Source organism: Oryctolagus cuniculus, chromosome X (assembly GCF_051225735.1).
Source record: "Oryctolagus cuniculus isolate XC-2025 breed Fujian yellow rabbit chromosome X, ASM5122573v1, whole genome shotgun sequence".
NCBI classification, from domain to species: domain Eukaryota; kingdom Metazoa; phylum Chordata; class Mammalia; order Lagomorpha; family Leporidae; genus Oryctolagus; species Oryctolagus cuniculus.
Window position 1 is genome coordinate 90,325,256 of NC_142888.1, and position 21,697 is coordinate 90,346,952.

Below are 21,697 nucleotides of genomic sequence, written 5' to 3' on the forward strand. Positions count from 1 at the left end.
CACACACACACACAGAGACAGAGAGAGAGAGAGAGAGAGAGAGAGGTCTTCCATCCGCTGACAAGTGATAGATATTTAATAAAAAGTGAGTCAGGAGCTCTTCCTTGAGTTCTCCAAGTTTAGTGCCTGTCTACAAAAAGAACCCTGGACAAGCAACTTAAATTGTCCAACAGGTTCTACTTACAATCACAAAATAGAGTCATTGGTTTTATATGTTGGACAGGGCCTGTTGTAATTTGCAGTCAATGCTGTTATTATTAAAGACTATATACTTAGCAGCACCAAGGAGAGTTCCTAGGGTGGTACTTCTCAACCCCAGGAAGACAGGCTCTGCAAAGTGAAACCGAACAGCTCTAGAAGTTGTACTCTAAAAAGATCCAGTGGAGTACATGCCACAGGAGCAGAGCCTCACAAAAGAACAGAAGCATGCCTGCCAGGGTCGGGGACCAGATAGATGAACACATACTACAGACGATTTTGTTCCACTTAGCTTGGATTTGGGAGACAACATATATCATCTTGGGTTGCGCTTGGACTCCATATGGTTTCCAGTTTTGAGAGGTACCCAGAACAAGGAAAAGATCTAGAGTAGGTCCAGACTGTAGTTTTCCTTTGATGCCTCAGCCTCATGACCCTGCAGATCCATTTGTATTATGTCTGTGTTAAAGAAGTTGCATGAAATCTTAGAAAGCTCCAATAGTAGAATTAGAGTAACCATACCTAGAGCTTTGGAGAAAAACCATGCCCTCTTCTCTTGGCAACTAGTCTAAATTTGAGAAATTGCTCTTGGCTTGCTATCAGACTCTGGTAGAAATTTAATACCCAACAATGAGGTATTAATTTTGGAGGAATCATTCACCCACTATAAACTTGTTTCTGGGGCAGCGTTTTGGAGTAGTGGGTTAAGCCATTGCCAGCAATGCCAGTATCCCATATGGGTACCAGTTTGAGTCCAGGCTGCTCCACTTTCAATCCAGCTTCCTATTAATGTGCCTTGGAAAGCAGAAAACGGTCCAAGTGTTTGGGCCTCTGCCACCTACGTAGGAGACCCAGATGAAGTTCCAGGCTCCTATCTTTGGCCTGGTGCAGCCCCAACTACTATAGCCATTTGGGAAGTGAACCTACAGAGGGAAGACCTGTGTGTGTGTGTGTGTGTGTGCTTTTCTCTCTCTCTCTCTCTCTCTCTCTCTCTAACTCTGCCTTTTAAGTAAATAAATAAATCTTTAAAAATTTTTGAATAATAAAGGTTTATTTGGATACCAGCTTTCCACTATTAATTGCGATGGTGTTAAAATGCCAGGCCTAAGTAAGTCAAGCAGGGACAAGTAAATTACATGTGCAGTTGGCTCAGACTCCTTTGGTACTTACTCCTGATAAGTCATTACCTCTCTCTCAACCTGCGTGTCATGCGTGGCCTTGTGGAGAGTTCCTCATACTCATTACAACTTAGAAAAAGATGGATAAAACAATAGCCCAGCTCGTGTATATATCTTGCTGATATGTTGATAGGTGCAAATTGATGGCTGCTACACTATGGGCTCACCCAGGGAAGAACAATGGGAAATAGACATGGTACCAGTAGCAGGATTTTGTATGGTTCATATGGCTGTCTATTTTGTTTAATAGCTATCATGAATAGAAGTATGTATCTACTCTGCCTGATGAGGAATGTCTAAAAGACTGGCTGGACAGGGATTTGGAGAGAATTAAATTGGAAAATTAATTCCTAAAAGGTCTGAGGAATAAGTTTGCAGATGGGCCACTCAAAAAGGGCACAGATAGTAAAGATATTTGTATTTCATGATACAATGGTTTACTATTGCATACTTAGCAATTTAACAAAACACACATTTATTTATTTATTAATATTTATTTGAGAAGTAGAGTTACAGACAGTGGGGGAGAGAGAGAGGTATTCCACCTGCTGGTTTACCCCAAAAATGGCCACAGTGACTAGAGCTGGGCCAATCCAAACCCAGGCCAGGAGCTTCTTCCAGGTTTCCCACATGGGTACAGGGGCCCAAACAGTTGGGCCACCTTCTGCTGTTATCTCAAGCCATCAACTGAGAGCTGGATCAAAAGAGGAGCAGCAGGGATTCAAGCAGGTGCCCATATGGGATGCTGGCACCACAAAGGGAGGCTAAACCTATTACGCCACAGCACCAGCCCCCAAACACACACTGATTAGCTCACAGTTCTTGAGATCAGAAGTACGGCACGGCATAACTGTGTTCTCTGCTCAGGTCTCATAAGCCTGAGTTCTGATCTGGAGGCTGTAGTGGAAAATCTGCTTCCAAGATCATTCAAATTGTTTTCAGAATTCAGTTCCTGTGCTCTCTATAATTGTCTGGCTATAAGCCCAGCTGTTTTCAGCTCATAGGGGCTGCTTGCATCCCTTATCATATAGCTCCTTCCAATCTTTAACGTGGAATAGCACATTGACTCCTCACGTTTCTAATCTCTGACTTGTCTGTCTCTGTTTAGAATCTTATTTAAAGGATGATGTAATTAGGCCATTAGGTCACCCAGATAATCATTCTAGGTGAAGACCAATTAATTTGAGATCCTAATTACACTTGCAAAATCTCTTCACAGCAATACATAGATAAGTATTTTATAAGTTGAGGCAAGGTATGCATACACTATGGGCTGGTAATGTGGGAGAGCTTTCTTAGAATATTGCCTACAGTGGTCTGGCTTCTAGTCCCCAAATTTCATGTCCTTCTCAAATGCAAAACACATTTAACTCTTCCCATGATTCCCAAGAATCCCATTCCATTACAGCATAAACCCAAAAATCAAAATAGCGTCACTTAAATACCCTCAACCAGATGTGGATGCAAATCTTGAACATAATCCAAGAAGCAGAGGCCCTGAAAACATTTCTCTCCACCTATGGATCTGAAATGGAGATAAATTCTCTGCCTGCAAAATTCCCAACATACGATGATGAGAAAGACACAAGATAACAGTTACAAACAAAGATGGGTGAAATGGAAGAAAAAAAAGGACATTGGTCCCCAAAAACCTATTTTTATTAAGTGTTAGGGCCTGAGACCAATCCTTTGTGGCTCTCAGGTTTATCCCCTGTTCTCTTGGCTCTGTCCTTTGGACTCAGCTCTGAACTCTGAACTCTTGTTTCTACCCTCTGAGTAATCTTTTCTTTTCCATTACAGGTAGCTTATGTTCCCAGATGAAAAGGTTTATCAAATCATTTCCTAACAGAAGAATTTTGGAGCTCTGACATCTTTTCTTTTTTTTGGTAAAGATTTTATTTATTTATTTACAAGTCAGAGTTACACAGACAGAGGAGAGGCAGAGAGAGAGAGAGAGAGAGAGAGAGAGAGAGAGAGAGCCGTCTTCCATATGATGGTTCACTCCCCAATTGGCTGCAATGGCCAGAGCTGTGCTGATCTGAAGCCAGGAGCCAGGAGCTTCCTCTGGGTCTCCCATGTGGGTGCAGGGGCTCAAGGACTTGGGCCATCTTCTACTGCTTTCCCAGGCCATAGCAGAGAGCTGGATTGGAAGTGGAGCAGCCGGGTCTTGAACCAGCACCCATATCGGATGCCGGCGCTTCAGGCAGGGGCATTAACCCACTGCGCCACAGTGCTGGCCATGTCTGACATCTTTTCATTTTGTCTCTTTCATTACAAATTGGCAATGTTTCTGATGATATAATTTTCCTAAGAATCTCATGAATCTTGCATAAATTGTCCTCAATTTTACTCCATTGAAGAAAATTCACACTTGCAAATACTTTTGAGATCATCCCCCCCCACCCCCCACCCCCCGTTTTTAGCTCCTGGTGAAGTAGCTGAGTGTGTGGCTTCTCTTAGCTCCTAAAAGTTGTGCACATTCCTTGACACACAGTAGCTGCCATATTCAAGTCAGCAGTGATACATTGAATCCTTGTGCCCCAAATATCTGACTTCTCTGTCTCTGACCCTTAGAGTCCCTAAGCATCCTAAAGACTAGATGGTTTGGGCCGGCGCTGCCGCTCACTAGGCTAATCCTCCGCCTTGCGGCGCCGGCACACCGGGTTCTAGTCCCGGTCGGGCCGCCGGATTCTGTCCCGGTTGCCCCTCTTCCAGGCCAGCTCTCTGCTGTGGCCAGGGAGTGCAGTGGAGGATGGCCCAAGTGCTTGGGCCCTGCACCCCATGGGAGACCAGGATAAGTACCTGGCTCCTGCCATCGGATCAGCGCGGCGCGCCGGCTGCGGCGGCCATTGGAGGGTGAACCAACGGCAAAAGGAAGACCTTTCTCTCTGTCTCTCTCTCTCACTGTCCACTCTGCCTGTCAAAAAATTTAAAAAAAAAAAAGAAAGAAAAAAATTAAAAAAAAAGACTAGATGGTTTGGTTGAGAGAAAATGTGAGTTATATTTTTAATCTCTTTTTCTAAAAAAGATTTATTTATTTATTTGAAAATTAGAGAGTTACACACAGAGAGAAGGAGAGACAGAGACACAGAAAGAGAAGGAGAGGCAAAGGGGGGGGGGGAGAGGTCTTCCATCTACTGGTTCACTCCCCAATTGGCCACAATGGCCAGAGCTGCACCAATCTGAAGCCAGGAGCCAGGAGTTTTCTCCGTGTCTTTCCATGCGAGTGCAGGGGCCCAAGGACTTGAGCCTTCTTCCACTGCTTTCCCAGGCCATAGCAGAGAGCTGGATCAGAAGTGGAGCAACCAGGACTCAAACCGGCGCCCATATGGGATGCTGGCACTGCATGCGGCAGCTTTACCCACTATGCCACAGTGCTGGCCCCTATTTTTCATCTCTTGAAAATGAAAAATTAACTTTGTGTGACAGAGTACTGTGACTTTCTTATCTTTCTGGGGTTTCAGAAAAGGAAAGTGCCAAGACCATACACTGTAGCACAGTATAGGAATTTCCAAAATCATTAAATCCTAGTTGCATTTTTGTTTAAAACACATTCCCTCAATTTATCATTTTGCTATAAACAGCAAGAAGAACGCAGGCCAAACCTCAGAACTCTGCTTGAAAATCTCCTCAGCTAAATGTCCAAGTCCATAGCTTACAAGTTTTTCTTTCCATGTAACAATAGGAGATAATTTTTTTTAATCCTTATGCACTACACATATAAGGATCTCCTTTCCTGCCATGCCCAATAATGTGCTTCTCACATCCTTATGGCCCCTCTTAAGCAGGGTATTTAAGACACTTTTTACTTACTGTTGGACAAGGTAATCATGCTCCTGCCAATTACCCAAGCCTCTACCCAATTCCCGTTTCCCAAGCCACTCTGACAGTTCTCAGGTGTTTGACACTTTCAGTACCAAAATCTGTACTGATATTCTATTACTATATAAAAAATCAATTCAAATTTCATAGTGTAAATCAATGAGCACTTATTACCCGACAGTTCTGTGGGTCAAAACTTTGACACAGCATGGCAGTATTTTCTTTTCAGGGCATTACAAGGCTAGCATCAAATTATCAGCTAAACTGAGTTCATACTGGAGATCTTAAGGGGAAATGTACTATCAAGTTCATTCCTATTGGTAGAATTCAGTTCCTTGTACCATGGGTCTGAGGTCCCCAATTAGGATAGATCACCTTAATTCGATTTGGGATTGATTTTATTTAAAGATTTAAAGCTGGACTTTGGATCTTGTGAGGGCAACTTTATTTTCCATTCACCTTTATTCCTAGAGCATAGAAAACTCAAGGATGCATGTACTAGGACTTCCTCTTTAGAAACTGAGCTTCAGTTTCTGTGCCCCAGCCTCTTGAGACTCTTGAAAGCTCTACTCACTTCCCAGACTAATTTCCCCACCTTTCTTATCAAAAAGTGCCTCAAGCAAAGAGTTGTATCACTTCTGCAGGCTTCTTTTACTCTTGGAGATTTTGGTCACATACATCTCCGCAGCCTGGTTACATCTCCAGTGTCTTCAAGCAACTCGTTTTTGTGCAGCTTTTTCTAGTAGTCCCTCACAGGAGGGTTTGCTATGAAAAGCTAATCTACCATTACTGAAAGCCTAACTTTTTTGGCTTCCCAATTATTAAGAATTTTTCTTGCCATAATAGATGCCCCCTGATGATTGTTAAGTGAGAAACAAATGTCTTGGCCCTCTGCCCATCCTGTAAGCAGCCCATGCACATATCTTTCCCCCAGATCAGCTTATCACCAATTTTTCATGTTTCTTCTTTCCAAGTCCCTGAGAAGGCAGCCCAATCATTTATAATTGCTCATAAATCAGTCTATCTCTCTTTTCATATCAAGTGAACAACAAGATACCCATCTAAATTTCTGCCCATGATGATGATTTCTCTTTGCCACTCCCTTTCAGGCCTATTGCTAAGTGAAATTAGAGTACAACAGCCCTCCTTTTCCAGGATTTCTGCATACCATGGATATCCAGACCCACACTTTTCCTCCTCTTTTCTCTAGTCACAGTGAATGTCCTACTAGACAGAAAATATGAGTTGGTTGATAGGTGGCCAACCAAATCAAGAAGTACCTTGAGAGTCTGAACATCCTGCTTGTTTCACTTTCTTGTACCTTGTAGTCATGCTTAGGTTCAGTAAGCTATGTGTATCATTCTCATCCTAAGATGGAATACTGCCTTCACATCTAGTCCTATGGTTTGATGGATTAAATAGTTACGAGCTCAATTCATGGTAAGCAATTTGAGATACATTATCACTTGGAATTCCACAGACAGATGTTTGGTCCCTGCCAACACCCAGGAGAGATTTTTCAAATAGAGAATAATTTGTGCCTTATTTTCTCGGTCATCCCATCTCCATAAGTGCCCTTATATGGTCATTGGTTGTGATATGTGATATCATTTGAGATGTCCACAAATTAGCATTAATTCAGGGCCTTTAACCGATAATTCCTAAGGTCTTAGTACTTCCCCTTCTGTCTGCAGGTCCCACTGAGGAAGATTTAAAGTAAAATTCATAATATATTAACAGTGACTATAGGAGCCTACCTTACAGGCATCCTGCCTTCCCTTCAGTTGGGTAAGAGGTTGACAAATCCCACTGCAGCAACTCAAGCTTTGTTTCCTAGCAAACCTAGAATATTTTTCTACTTGAATATACCAGACAGTATTCAATAGGTTGCCCAATTATTTCACTTTTAGGCATGATCTGATTAGCCATCACCACAAATCACTGTGGATCAAAATCTTCTAATTACCATTTCATTACTAGGGGTACTTTCAGCACCTTGTCTCAGATAGTTAAGCCCCGTCACCTGACCTCCACTACTCAGGGACACCATAATTCATGTTAATATTGGGTAGTACAATTTTACTGCATCTTTCTCCATCATTGTCTCCAACCTACAGAGCACAAGCCCACAGAGATCTTCAAGGAGACTGGCGACCCTCTCACCAATGCACTTCCTAATGCCTTGGAATATGTCTTCACAAATTCCCCTACCCCATAGATCAGGGTACCATGCCTTCCTTACTAACGTCCTCACTTTACTACAAAAGCCTCAGCAGGTGGAACATTAAATCAACAGTGGAACTGCAACACTGTGAAAACCAACCTAGGCTAGGCTTACAGCTGTATCTGCCCTAAGATGAGGGGCTCCTTCAAGCCTGCCACGGAGGCTTTCTGGTGCTCTACATGTGTCTATAGCTCCCAATGTCCTCTTTATCCTATCCTACTCTTTAGGGTCATCAGATTAACAGAAGTGACTCAGGAATCTTTTTGATAATTGTTTTTACACCAGTGCTTAAGTGACATAGCCACTTGATATTCTAAAGCTTTGATTCCACTTGCACTTCTATTCCATGCCACCAATAGTGTTTACTTGAGTAATGATACCGCTACCTGCCATGTGTTACCAGTCACCCAGGGGAGGGAGGGCGGTGGCCGGAGTGAGTCTCGTGGGTTCTTTTCCTCAGCTTAGTATAGAAATGAAAAGTGGGGAAACAATTTGCAAAGAGGCAGAAACTTTTATTTGATGGAAAAGAAACTTTTATTCAATTGGCAAGAGACAGAGAAACCGTCTGGTCTGAGAGGAGAGCAGGCGGAGAGCCTGAGAGGGACACTGGCTTTGAGGAAATGTCCTGAGTTTTTAAGGCATTACTGTCTGTACATTGGGTTACCCTATTGGGGGTACCCATTGCAAAAGGGGTTTCCTGTACATGTGTTGATTGCCTTGGGGTTCATGGAGATAGTGGGGATCTCCTGGAGACAGTCTCTTTAGGGGCTCAGCCCTCCACTCCTCTGCTAGCTCTGGGTGCAGCCACCCTGGAGGTGTGATTTAAAGGTGCAGGGTCACACATGCAGCACAGGAAGCTGTTAGTGGGGGAGATGCTGGTGGGTCTGGAGACAGGCTTTCCAGCCCAGCTGACAGCCTGCTTGTGAAGGACATTCTACCTGTGTCTAAAGGGGCCCACAGAATCCCAGCCCCACTGGACAGCCTCAACATGAACCCATGAATTTCTTCTTTTTTTAAGATTTATTTATTTATTTGAAAGGCAGAGTTACAGAGAGGCAGAGAGAAAGAGAGGTCTTCCATCCACTGGTTCATTCCCAGATGGCCACAATGGCTGGAAATGCACTGATCTGAAACCAGGAGCCAGGAGCTTCTTCCGGGTCTCCCACATAGGTGCAGGGGCCCAAGGACTTGGGCCATCTTCTACTGCTTTCCCAGGCCACAGCAGAGAGCTGGATGGGAAGTAGAGCAGCCAGGACTCAAACCGGCACTCATATGGGATGCTGGCCAGAGAATCTTTTCTAATACTTGCCTCCCATTCTCTTGACTCCTATTGTAAGACTACTCGTTTCCTCCTCAGATAAATAAACAACCCAATTCCTGGGGTAACTTCTGAGAAGTACATGGCAGGAAACAGGGAATATAAACACAATGGAAAATTTGAGTGTAGTTTTTTCTTTTTTTTTTCTAGAAATGAAAAAGCATTTTATATGTTTTATCTAAAAAAAAACTAAAATTTAGAATGTGTTGACTAGGTTTTTCTATGCATTTCATTTGCATAATGACTGATCATACCTTTCTATAAGGGGTTGCTCAGGAAGTAAAAAAAGGAAAAGAGTTGGGGCCGCACTGTGGCATAGCGGATAATGCCACTGTCTGCAGGGCCGGTGAGAGACCTGAGCCTGGATCAAGGTGCAGCTATTTTAAAATAGGCCTCCATCTTGTAACTCGGCCTGACCGGGCCCTGAACCCTGAGCCAGAAGCTCCTAAAAATAAATAAATGAACTCCCCTTGCAATAAACTCCCCTAGCAACAGCCAATCAGAAGATAGCAGGGAAATACCTAAAGTTCCGGGTGTCTTTTCAGGCAGTTAAGGTGATTGATAACATCCTGAGACCCTGCAGTTTGGCATGTACACCCTAGTGGCTCCGACCCTATACTTTAGCCAATCAATTTAAAAGGCATCAACTCCAAAGCCATCCAAGCACCTCTACTAGGTCCATTCCCGCCACTGGATGCACTAATCAGTTCTCAGAGATGTTCTTTAAATTTCCCGTGGAATGAGATGATTTGATAAATGGTACTATAATGTATAGAATGTCTCTAAAAACCCTATAAAAACCCTGTTAACTGAAGAGTCGGGGCTCTCAACCAGATCAGCTGTGTCAGTGATAGTTGAGAGTCAAGGCCTGGACCTGCGATAAAACTCTCATATGCTTTACAGTGGTATTGGCTCCTTGGTGGTCTTTGCAGACAATCGAACTGGGCATAACACCAGCATCCCATATGGGCACCGGTTTGAGTCCTGGCTGTTCCACTTCCGATCCAGCACTCTGCTGTGGCCTGGAAAAGCAGTGGAAGATGGCTCAAGTCCTTGGGCCCCTGCACCCACATGGGAGACCCAGAATAAGCTCCTGGCTCCTGGCTTTGGATAGGCACAGTTCCTGCCATTGCGACCAGTTGGGGAGTCAACCAGCAGATGGAAGACCCCTCTCTCTCTCTCTCTCTCTCTCTCTCTGCCTCTCCTTTCTCTGAGTAACTCTGACTTTAAAGTAAAATAAATAAATCTTAAAAAACAAAACAAAACAAAACAAAGGAAACCAGTAACAGTCTCCAGGCTATTTGCATGAGCAAACAATTGAGGTGAGGAAGCAAGTGTCACCTTTCTACTCAGCTCCCACCCCCCTTTTTTGTTTTTACTGGAAGCATTTTTGAATAACAATGAATTAGGTTTGAATATAAAAAAGCTATCTTACCATCTAATTCAGGACTTGTTTCTTTCAAGACCTGGCACACAAAGGATAATAATTAACCCTTATCCACAGGGATACTGTGATAGAAGTCAAAGATCACCCATAAATGTCATTTGCAATCTCTGGGCAAAGACATAACCATTTGTAAAACGAGGTGATTGAACCAGGTGTCTGTCTTGTTCCCATCCAACCCATCAAACTAGCTACCAAGCTCAGGTCTTCTATAGCATAAGGACTTGTCCTCTCTGCTAAATGTAGAGCAAAGGAGAAAGCCCATTGTACTGTGACACTGTTAGGTAGGAAGTCAGATTTAGCCTAAGTGTGTGGGAGACAGGCCTAAAGACCAGCACCTACTGCAGAAGCTTCAGAAGCCCAGCGTCTTGCACTTCAAAGTCCTGCCCGGACCCTGATAACCTCCCAGGTGGTCCCAGCCCTTCCCCTAAGGGAAGCTCCTAGGAGAATTCTCTGTCCTCAGGACCAAAGGGGTTACTTGATAACGTGGGGAAATAAAACCTTCTCAGACAAGCCTTAAGGGAAGCTCCCTCACTCTGCAAATCTGGGGAGGAATTTGCTAATTTTCACCCAACAGACTCTCCATCCTTTGTCCTGGAGGAGAGGGGGAGGTAGGTAAACAGACTCCCTTAAAAACCTGGGGAGTCCAAATGGACTGCGCACTCAGCCCTCTGCCTCTCTGCTGAGCCGCCAACATGGCCTGCCCAGGTGTATTCTCTCCATTCAACCATGTAACCTTGCTCTCCCCCAGTCCAAGGGACTGGGCACTCTCTCTGTCACTTCCGTTCTGACAGATGCCCTATCCCCAATGAAGCCTTATCACTTTGCTTTCTGTCTCACGCATGAATTCTTTCTTGCGTTGTTAGGTAAGAAGTCAGTTATGAGCTTATGTGTGTGTGACATAAAGGCCTAAAGAGAAGACATCTATGTCCAGCATATGCATCTGCATCTCAAAGTCATCCTGACAATGTTTCAGGGGAAGCCCAGTATTCACATTCTGCCCTGCCCCCTTCTACCTGATAACCTTCCAGGTGGAGGTCCCGCCCCTTCTGCCTGACAAATTTTCCACAATCTCCCAGATGCAGCCCAGTATCTGCATTTCAAACACCCTGCTCCGGATCCCCATTCTCCAGGGGGTCTTGCTCACCCTTCCTCTAAACTCAAGGTGGCACCAGCTAGCCTTCCTCCTGTCTGATACCTTCAGGGGAAAACTCAGAAGTTTTTCCATTTACATCCAAAAAGCCCTTTGTTCCAAGAGGAGCAGAGGTAGGGGAAGCAAGACCCATCTCCTTAAAAACCCCCAGCCTCAACTGGACTGCGCACTCAGCCCTCTGCCTCTCTGCTGAGCCGCCCGCCTGGTCTGGTCAGGTGTAATCTCTCCACTCAACCATGTAACCTTGCTCCTTCCCCCCAACCCCACCCCCAGTCTGAGCAACTGCACTCTCTCCCAGGTCCTGTCTGGAGAGGTGCCCATCCGTTCTTACGGATGTCCCTTCCCTAATAAACTTTACTACTTTTACTTTCCACTACTCTGTCTCACGCCTGAATTCTTTCTTGTGCGAAGACAAGAACTCTGCAATTTCTCCAGTAACAGCGTGAAGAAAGGAACTCCTCTGCTTCCACGGTCTTCCCTCTGGTAACAACAACACATTCTGTATAAAAAAATAGCTATGTTGGTATTAAAGTAGATAAGTAATCAAAAATTTTACTATGCTTGTGGGGCTCATTAATATCCTTTTTTATATTTATATATGCTGTAAATCTGTGGCAAATTATGGTCTCAAATACATGAACCAAAACTTTCCTTCTGGTTGGGATACAAAATGTGAAAGTAAGCCTGATGAATTGCTTCCTCAATCCTGAGAGTCTATAATCTGCACCCATAATACCTCTTTTTTTTTTTTTTTTTACAGGCGGAGTGGACAGTGAGAGAGAGAGAGAAAGGTCTTCCTTTGCTGTTGGTTCACCCTCCAATGGCTGCTGCGGCCAGCGCACTGCGGCCGGTGCACCGCGCCTATCTGAAGGCAGGAGCCAGGTGCCAGGTGCTTATCCTGGTCTCCCATGGGGTGCAGGGCCCAAGCACTTGGGTCATCCTCCACTGCACTCCTGGGCCACAGCAGAGAGCTGGCCAGGAAGAGGGGCAACCGGGACAGAATCCGGTGCCCCAACCGGGACTAGAACCCGGTGTGCCGGCGCCACTAGGTGGAGGATTAGCCTAGTGAGCCGTGGTGCCCGCCCGCCCCCATAATACCTCTTCATCGGACATTTTTTCCAGGTCATCTGGACAAGGGCATTTCTTGTCTCAAGGAGGCTCTCAAGTGATTTTCTGAAAGATTTATTTATTCATTTGAAAGTCAGAGTTAGAGAGAGAGAGAGAGAGAGAAAAGGAGAGGCAGAGAGAGAGAGAGAGAGAGAGAGGTCTTCCATCTGCTGGTTCACTCCCCAATGGGCTGCAATGGCCGGAGCTGTGCCAATCCGAAGCCAGGAGACAGGAGCTTATTCCGGGTCTTCCATGTCAGTGTGGGGGCCCAAGGACTTGGGCCATCTTCCACTGCTTTCCCAGGCCATAGTAGAGAGCTGGATCGGAAGTGGAGCAGCCAGGTCTCAAACTTGTGCTCATATGGAATGCTGTTACTGCAGATGGCGGCTTTACCCGCTACACCACAGCGCCAACCCCTCAGATGATTTTTTAGAATGCATTAATAAACTATGATTTGAGGATTTAAAACCCTAATGTTATATGTAAAGCCTCATTTCTATAGACTATAAGATACTTTTTCTTTCACTTCTACTAGCCTGTCAAGAGAAGTCACTACTGAATCCTGTTCCTGCAACATTTCTGGGTAGTGGGACATTGCTAGCTCAATCCTTGCCAAAATCCGTAAAGGAGTGATAAGCTTCATGTCTCGCACTTCTGCCATTCTGCTTATTCTATGGCTTGAGGTCATCTATAATTTGGAGCCAGGGTGATTATCCTATTTTGCCTTGGTTCTTTGAGGTGTTGGTACAACCCCTTCTCTCTTTTTTGGAAGAAGACAAGACTGTCTATATTCCATCTTCTTGGCCAGTTCTTCCACTGATGTATTACTTTCAGCAACTAAACAATCAATTTCTTCTGTGATTCCTTTTGGGTTTTTCAAAATACTAAGAACAGCTTTCTGTAACTCTGATATTGCTGTTGCCTCCTTTTTAATGATTTCTTCACATGGCCCAATAACATCAAAGGTGCCTTTACTTGCCAAGAAGTTTTCTTTGCAGATCCAGAATTTAGCGATACATTCAAGTCCCAAAATGCTAGACAATGTACTAAGTACACAGCTTTGGGGCCAACACTGTGGTGCAGTAGAATAATCCTCTGCCTGTGACGCCGGCATTCCATATGGACACCAGTTCAAGTCCTGGCTGCCTCTCTTCTGATTCAGCCCTCTGCTATGGCCTGGGAAAGCAGAAGATGGCCCAAGTGCTTGGGCCCCTGCACCTGCGTGGGAAACCCGGAGGAAGCTCCTGGCTCCTGGCTTTGGACCGGCGCAGCTCCTGCCGTTGTGGCCATTTGGGAGTGAACTAGTGGAAGGCAGACCTTTCTCTCTGTCTCTCCCCTCTCTGTAACTCTAACTTTCAAATAAATAAATAAAAATCTTTTTTAAAAAAGTACAGTTTTGTCCTTTGTTGAGGGTTTTTTTTAATAAAGGACAATATACAAAAATGTACAAAGACTACTGGAGAACCACGGGAATAGTGAATTACCCCTTAGCTAGTGAAGATGGAATTACTAGCGGTAGACCTGAGGGACAGGAAAAAGAGGCGTTACTGGAAGTTGGAGACAGAGCATATGTGGAAAAAGCCTCCTAGGAATCTTGGAAAAAGGGACCCTGCCAGTACTTGATGACACTGCAGGGAACAAGCTGCGAGGACAATTTCCAGACCACACTCTCCAACACAGGGTCCCAGAGGACAAGGCCGTCCTTTGATGTAGTTCACATGAATCAGACATCCCTGGGACACAGAGCATCATAGTTAACAGTGGTGTTAACAGGATGGGTAAATGGCATCGAATCTAATCTAATCTACTCTAATCTAAGGAGCAAGGATCATCTTAGTAATACTGGCAATTTTGTCCATAGTGGAAGAAGGGTAAAGGCATATTGTTCTTTAGGGGTTACCTCTAGCAGAATAAATCTCCCTGAGCTGTTATATAGAAATAAGACATGTATCTGGAGGGCACTGACTGATAATAAATCATGAAATGCACTGATTAAGGGTATTTTTAAAATATTTATTTATTTATTTGAAAGTATTACGCAGAGAGAGGAAAGCGAGAGTGAGAGAGAGAGAGAGATATCTTCCATCCAATAGTTCACTCCCCAATTGGCCACAAGCGCTGGAGCTGAGCTGATCTGAAGCCAGGAGCCAGGAGCTTCTTCCGGGTCTCCCATGCGGGTGCAGGGGTCCAAGGACTTGGGCCATCCTCCACTGCTTTCCCAGGCCACAGCAGAGAGCTGGATCAGAAGAGGAGCAGCCAGGACACAAACCAGTGCCCATGTGGGATCCCGGCACTGTGGGTGGCAGCTTTACCTGCTATGCCACAGCACCAGCCCCAAGGGTATTGTTTTATAAGCATGGGTCTGAGAACCCATGGAGCAATTTGAGCCAGCTTGTCAACTTCGTTGACAACAGTGAAAACGATTATTTTCACCTGGAATATGTGAACCTCCCTGTCAAAGGCCCTGCTATTAAGGCTGGCTACATAACAAGGATATTCCCACATAACCAGCTGTGTGTTCTATGCATACATTAGTGGTTCCTGGTCCAAAAGGAGTGCATCTTACCAGGGGTCTTATAGAGAGGGAGGACTACTGGGGTTCAAACCTGGTCACTGCAGATCCATTGCAATGAGACACCTTTTGGCTATGATGCTGCCACTATGCTGCATCCCATTTTCTGCAATAAAGTGTAGATTTGCAAGTACTGCATTTTGGGATCCCATGAGTTTTGTTTAACAATAGAACTGGTTGGCTGACACAGTTATCATGACATCTAGAGTAGGATATACATCATATTAAGGGATATCTTACCTTTGCTTTTGTTTATGGGCACAATTTGCTCTAAAAGAGACTTTCAAGTTCTGAGCAGGAGATACATTAATCCTTCCTTTATGGAATCTTATTCTCAGGTTCTGCTTTATACTTAGAAAGCCCTTTATCTCTCCCTCCAAAAAATAGAAGTGCTACAACTTTTTCCTTCTGCTTACCGTGTACTTTACACTTAATATGAGTGAGCTCACAATGAATACATAAATTAGTGGTCACTAGCTGTTGGTGTAAATCAGAATTACCTATGCAGCCTGTTAAAAATGGAGGTTATAGAGCTCCACTCAGTGAATCCAAAGTGCTGATCAGGAGTACACACTTTTAATGAGGTCTTCTGGTGATTTTAACATGCCAAACTAGCAACTTTAAAAATGTACTAACAGAGACCAGCATTGTGGCACAGCAGGTTAAGTCACTGCCTGTAACACCAGCATCCCATTTTAGCGTGGGATCAAATCCCTGCTGCTCTACTGCCAATCTAGCTACATGCAAGTGCAGGGAAGGCAGCAGAAGAAGCCCCAGTGCTTGGACCCCTGCCATCAATGTAGGAGACCATGATGGAGCTCTTGGTTCCTGGATTCCTCCTGGCCCAACCCCAACAGTACTAGACATTTGAGGGAGTGAAACAGTGGGTGGAAGTTCTGTCTTTCCATTTCTGTTCTTTTGCCTTTCAAATAAATTAAACACATTTTAGGAAATGCATTAATAAAATGAAAAAAGTTTAAATTTGTGGCACAAACTCATGTATATGCTGTTTCTTTTAGAACTGCAAATAAATACTGCTGGAGAAGTAATATATGCAGGGAATGATCTTGGACAAAAACTCTTTTTTTTGACAGGCAGAGTTAGACAGTGAGAGAGAGAGAGACAGAGAGAAAGGTCTTCCTTCCGTTGGTTCACCCCCCAAATGGCTGTCACGGCCGGCACGCTGCACGGATCCGAAGCCAGGAGCCAGGTGCTTCTCCTGGTCTCCCTATGCAGGTGCAGGGCCCAAGTGCACTTGGGCCATCCTCCACTGCCTTCCCGGGCCACAGCACAGAGCTGGACTGGAAGAGGAGCAACCAGGACAGAATCCGGCACCCCGACTGGGACTAGAACACGGGGTGCCGGCGCTGCAGGCGGAGGATTAGCCTAGTGAGCCGCGGCGCCAGCCAGACAAAAACTCTTGACTATTATTATTTAAAAATATATTAATAATCTATTACTTGTCAGGCACTGTGCTGGGTTCTAGGTGTACCAGAATAAAGGGCAGATGGTGTTTTGTGAAATAGAATCCACTGTGGTTTTTAATTTTTAAAAAGCTGCACTCCACAATCATATATAGTTTGTTAACTATAACCCAAGGTGTGCACAGGGATAAGTGTACATAACAAAAACTCAAATCTCACTAAACAATACTCTTCTGCATGCCTGCAATACAATTAATATTGCTATCCATTCCATCTGTTCTATTCTATCCTATTTCATTAAAAAGCATTGGATATTGGCCCACGGAACTTAGGCTCTGCCAATGTAGGGATGCAGTATGAAAATATGGGTCTGTTTAGTCACCTGTGATGTGTGTCTTATATAGCACATGTATTTGTCCTAATCTAGACACATATTTAATGAAAAAGTGGGAGAAGTTAAGCCAAGGAGAATTTACAAGTGAGTGTTTCTCAAACTTTAACATACACAAGAATCACTTTCAGATCTGTTAAAATGAAGATTGTGATTCAGTAGGTCTGGGGTAGGGACCAGAATTCTGCATTTCTTTTTTTTTTTAAGATTTATTTATTTATTAGAGAAGCAGAGTTACAGACAGAGAAAGGGAGAGACAGAAAGGTCAGTCTTCCATCTGCTGGTTCACTCCCCAGATGGCCACAACTGCTAGAGCTGCACTGATCCGAAGCCAGGAGCCAGGAGCCTCTTCTGGGTTCCCTACATGGGTGCAAGGGCCCAAGGACTTGGGCCATCTTCTACTGCTTTCCCAGGCCACAGCAGAGAGCTGGGTTGGAAGAGGAGCAACTGGGACATAAACCAGCACCCATATGGAATGCCAGCGCCACAGCCGGAGGCTTACCCTATTACACCGCAGGGATGACCACAAAATTCTGCATTTCTAACTCTCTATCAGATAGTGCTGATACTGGTGGTCCATGGACCACAGCTTGAGTAGCAATGTTCAAAGAATCACAGATGTGAGTAGATGTTTTATTGATCTGGTAAGGCAGAATCTGGAAAGTATTTCTTAGAAGAAAATTCCCTCTAAGGAAAGAATCCAGTGGACAAGGCACTGACAGAAAAGAACAGCAGTGGCCGGCGCCGCGGCTCACTAGGCTAATCCTCCGCCTTGCGGCGCCGGCACACCGGGTTCTAGTCCTGGTCGGGGCGCCGGATTCTGTCCCGGTTGCCCCTCTTTCAGGCCAGCTCTTTGCTGTGGCCCGGGAGTGCAGTGGAGGATGGCCCAAGTGCTTGGGCCCTGCACCCCATGGGAGACCAGGAGAAGCACCTGGCTCCTGCCATTGGATCAGCGCAATGCGCTGGGTGCAGCGCGCCAGTCGCAGTGGCCATTGGAGGGTGAACCAATGGCAAAGGAAGACCTTTCTCTCTGTCTCTCTCTCTCACTGTCCACTCTGCCTGTCAAAAAAAAGAAAAGAAAAAAGAAAAGAAAAGAACAGCAGTGTGTGCCATTCATATTTTACCCCAGTCTCCCACATCCGAATCTGGTGCAGAGATGGCTATAAGCAATGCCATTTACAAATGAACAAACACAACAAAGAATTTTTTGCTCCAAAGTCCAAAATCCATCGGGGTCAAAGCATCACTGAAGTGTTACCCAACTGAGTAACTAGGACTGTAAGTGGAGGCTTTATCCACACTTCTTGTACTTGTTGCAGAGTGGGGCGGGGTTGGCTTGGCTCAGTGAGAACTCCAGAGACAGCAGCTGTGCTTGGTTACCTTGAGCACCCCAACCCATGAGCAGCACTGGAAGCCTTAGGAGGGTTCAAGACTTGGGAAGGGGCACAGTTCCCTGCCGACGTTATGCTACCCAGGGAAGGACAGCACCTACATTGAGTTTCCAGGACTTACTCCTCAGTACAGGTGAGACGGACGCCAGTCCTCCTCCAAGTGTCCGCTGGGGTCTTAGTTCTGCTGGTGCAGAGGAGAAGGTAGAAACCAACTCAATACACCTTGCATATTTTAGCTCATCTTAATCCCAATTTGAGAAATTATAAAAGAAATGCATTTGTGATAATTGCGGATGATTCCTTCAGAGGTAATGTGTTCACCCCCAGTGCACTCGTAAGGTCCCTTTTCATTTTTTGAACTTTTCTGATTTTTTATTATTTTGGAGGAGAAATGTGAACTGCGTTCATTAGGAAAAAATAAACAGATGAGTAGAAACAAAGAAATGAAATCACTCAAAAGCTCATAATTCAGAAAATCAGTTAACCTTTTGGTGATCAAAACTTCCTATTTTTCCCATACTTGGATGTACTTTATAAACTTACGATTTTTCCAAAATAGATAAATTCTGGAGATGACATTATAAACTGCTTTGTTTTTCCAAGAATCATCACATCTTTGCAATGCCCATGGGGTAAATTCCCTATTGAAACAGAGCGAGCACTGCACTTGGGTCAAAAGGCAGGGCATCTAAAGCCAAGTAGTAGCATAGGGTTAAAGAACTGGACCTAGCAAATCTTACTACACGTAAGGGATGTCTTCAATGTCCCTTCGCGGGGCCCTGCAGCCTCCCCTGAATTCCCTTGGGCCCCTCGGGTAGAAGGGGTCCTGTAAATTTCTTTGCATCCACACGAAAGCTCCCAACTTCTGTTTGCATTTTCTCCTGTCATCCTCCACCTTAGCCATATTGTCAAATTCTCTGATCATGTCCTCATTGCTGAAATTCATATCGTGTATGGACTCTTTGTACTCCTTGAGATACTGAGCCAGCCCCTTGTTGGTTTTTCTTTTGGCTTTCCTGGGTACGTCGTCCTCAGCCGGGCGCTTTGCTGCAGCCCTGGTTTCACTCTCTGGCTTGCCCAAGCTCTCTGACTTGCCTCCCTCTTCCGCTTTTCCCTCTCTCCCTGCCTCTCCTCCTCCCTGGGCCTTTCCCTCATGCTCTGGCTTGTCCTTATCCCTCAGCCCGTCCTCATCTTCCGTCTTTCTCCCGTTCCCTAACGTGTCCTTGTCTTCCAGAGTAGAAGCTACTTCTGGCCTTCCCTCATCCTGCGGCTGTTCTTCGTTTGCCATCACGCCCTGGTTCGCAGGCGTTCCTCCATCTTCACTGCGGGCTGTTTCCATGTTGCGATGCCCCCTCCTTGTCCTGTGCTGGGGGTAGGGGCGGAGGGGAGGAGACAAAGAGGAGATGGGGGAGACTCAGGACGTGGGCACAGAGGCAGGTGCGCATCCGACTTCATCTCGCGCCCTGGGAGGCGACCCCTAGCCTGGCCGGGCCTCCCGGTGCGCCGCCTGCACACCCCTCGCTCCGCACGCCTGAGCCAACCACCCAGTGGCAGGCGCTGCCACCTGCTCCACACCGGCCCGGCGGGGCAGGGCGCCCGCGCGGTGAGGCGGAGGGCACACGGGCGGCGGGCCCGCATTCGGCCCAGGCCGTGCCCTGCGCGCCGGCGACCCTTCGGGGTCCCCGCCCGAGCCTCCCCTGCCGCTGACCTGCAGGGATTCCGCGCAGCCGGCTCCTCCTCTCAGGCCTCCCGGGGCACTGGCCACCACCGACGCGCAGACCTGCGGACAGCCAGGGCACAGGGGCGGGGACTGCGCGCTCCGCGGACTCGCAGAGCCTCGGTCCTGGGCACGATCCGGGCCTGCTCACCCCACGCCCCCCTCCCCTGCTTCCCCCGCACCCCGGCCGCCATGTCTCTTCGGGCCTCGGGCAGCACGCCGGGAGGCCTGCCCGGCTGCGTGCGGCGCCCGCGCCCCCTCCGCGGGAAGCAGCCTGCCCCTTTGCGCCCTCTTCGCCGAGGTCCGTGCGTCGTCAGAGGCGCAGAGGCTGCGGGGGGGCTTGTGGCCAGGGTGCCCGCGTCCCACTGTCGCACTGCAGGGCGCCCCCTCCCCAGCCCGCTCTCAAAGGGATGGGGGAGCAGAGGGGGTCGAGAGGGCGGCTGCCCGCGCAGCCAGGTCCCCCGCCCGGGTCTCGGCCAGGGCGCCCCGCGCTCCCTGGCGCCCTCCTCCCACTGCCCCTGCGCCTCCGCAGCCAGGGCTCCCGCTGCCATCACCTCCATCCCCGTCCCGGGTCCACGCCGGCGGCCGCCCCCACACTGACCTGCGGGCACGCGGGCCAGGCCTGCGCCTCCTGGGCCTTTTGCCGCTCGCCCGCCGCCCGGACCGCTCAGGGAGCCGGTTCTGCGCGGGCGCCGGGACAGGACCGCACAGCAAGTGCACAAACCGGCAACCACGTGACCGTCGCGTCACTGGAGCTCGCCCCCCGCCGCCGCGCCCCCCGACAGCCGCCCCCCACCCACCGTGCATAATAGATTTGGGAAGAGAGAAGGTGTGTCGTCGAAAAAGAGGAGGGGCAGGCTTCCTGGCCCGGAGTTTTTTTACCTAGGGTATGTCACAGCAGCATCATTTGCCCATTACTACCAGGTGTGACTGCTGATCAGAGAGGGTACTTAACTTTGCCAGGAGGCTCAGCTTCCGAATCCCACAGCCTGCTTTCTAGGAAAGCTCTGCCTGACTCTGGAGGACAGCCGCGGTTCTTGCCACGGAGCTGAGCTGCCACCCTGAGTGGCACTATTCCCTGTGGTTCTCTCCGGGCCGCCTCTCTCCTCAGTCCACAGGCTGTCTCCCCACTCAATCATCTCATTCATTTCCCCATAAACAACGATGAGTTTCAAATGTCTATTTGCAGACTTTTCCCTCCAGCCTCAATGTCCCAGAGGGACCTCAGTCCATTTCTCTCAAACTGATTTCAACAACTTCCTTCTTGCTGTCTTCACTGGCCTGCCTCCAAACTCAAAACAGCCTCCAACATTACACCTGTTTTTGTCCAGAGAGAGAATGTCAGCCAGCTAACTGGAAAGCATTAAACTGTGTCTGAATACAGACTTTGGATGCACATGTTCATCACCACCGTTGGTTGACAGCACATTCTTCTTATTTTTAAAGAAAAATTTTATTTATTTGAAAATCAAGGTTACCCAGAGAGATAAGGAGAGGCAGAGAGAGAGAGAGAGAGACAGAGAGGCCTTCCATTCCCCTGGTTCACTCCTCAGATGGCTGCAACGGCCGCAGCTGCACGGATCCGAAGTCAGGAACCAGGAACTTCTTCTGGGTCTCCTACACGGGAACAGGGGCCCTCTTCCACTGCTTTCCCAGGCCATAGCAGAGAGCTGGATCAGAAGAGAAGCAGCCGGGACTCGAACTGACACCCTTATAGGATGCCGGTGCTGCAGGCTGGGGCTTTAACCTGCTGTGCTA

At 46.9% G+C, this 21,697-nt stretch overlaps 1 protein-coding gene across 2 annotated transcripts; it reads right to left on the reverse strand.

The window, feature by feature from the left end:
* Positions 1–18,572: 18,572 nt before the first annotated feature.
* TCEAL2 (transcription elongation factor A like 2) lies at positions 18,573–20,690 on the reverse strand. Of its 2 annotated transcripts, none has more exons than XM_070066458.2 (3): positions 20,541–20,690; positions 19,931–20,002; positions 18,573–19,583 (listed from the first exon to the last, which is right to left on the reverse strand). In XM_070066458.2, exon 3 carries the CDS (start codon positions 19,559–19,561, stop codon positions 18,962–18,964), a length of 600 nt encoding a protein of 199 aa, XP_069922559.2. In that variant the 5' UTR covers positions 19,562–19,583; positions 19,931–20,002; positions 20,541–20,690; the 3' UTR covers positions 18,573–18,961. The 2 variants fall into 2 exon arrangements, with proteins under 2 accessions (XP_069922559.2, XP_069922558.2); XM_070066457.2 differs by having other exon boundaries at positions 18,573–19,588.
* Between the last annotated feature and the right edge of the window lie 1,007 nt (positions 20,691–21,697).

Coding starts and splice junctions, on each gene's coding strand:
- TCEAL2 (XM_070066458.2), bottom strand. CDS start 19,561: ATGGAAACAGCCCGCAGTGAAGATGGAGGAACGCCTGCGAACCAGGGC.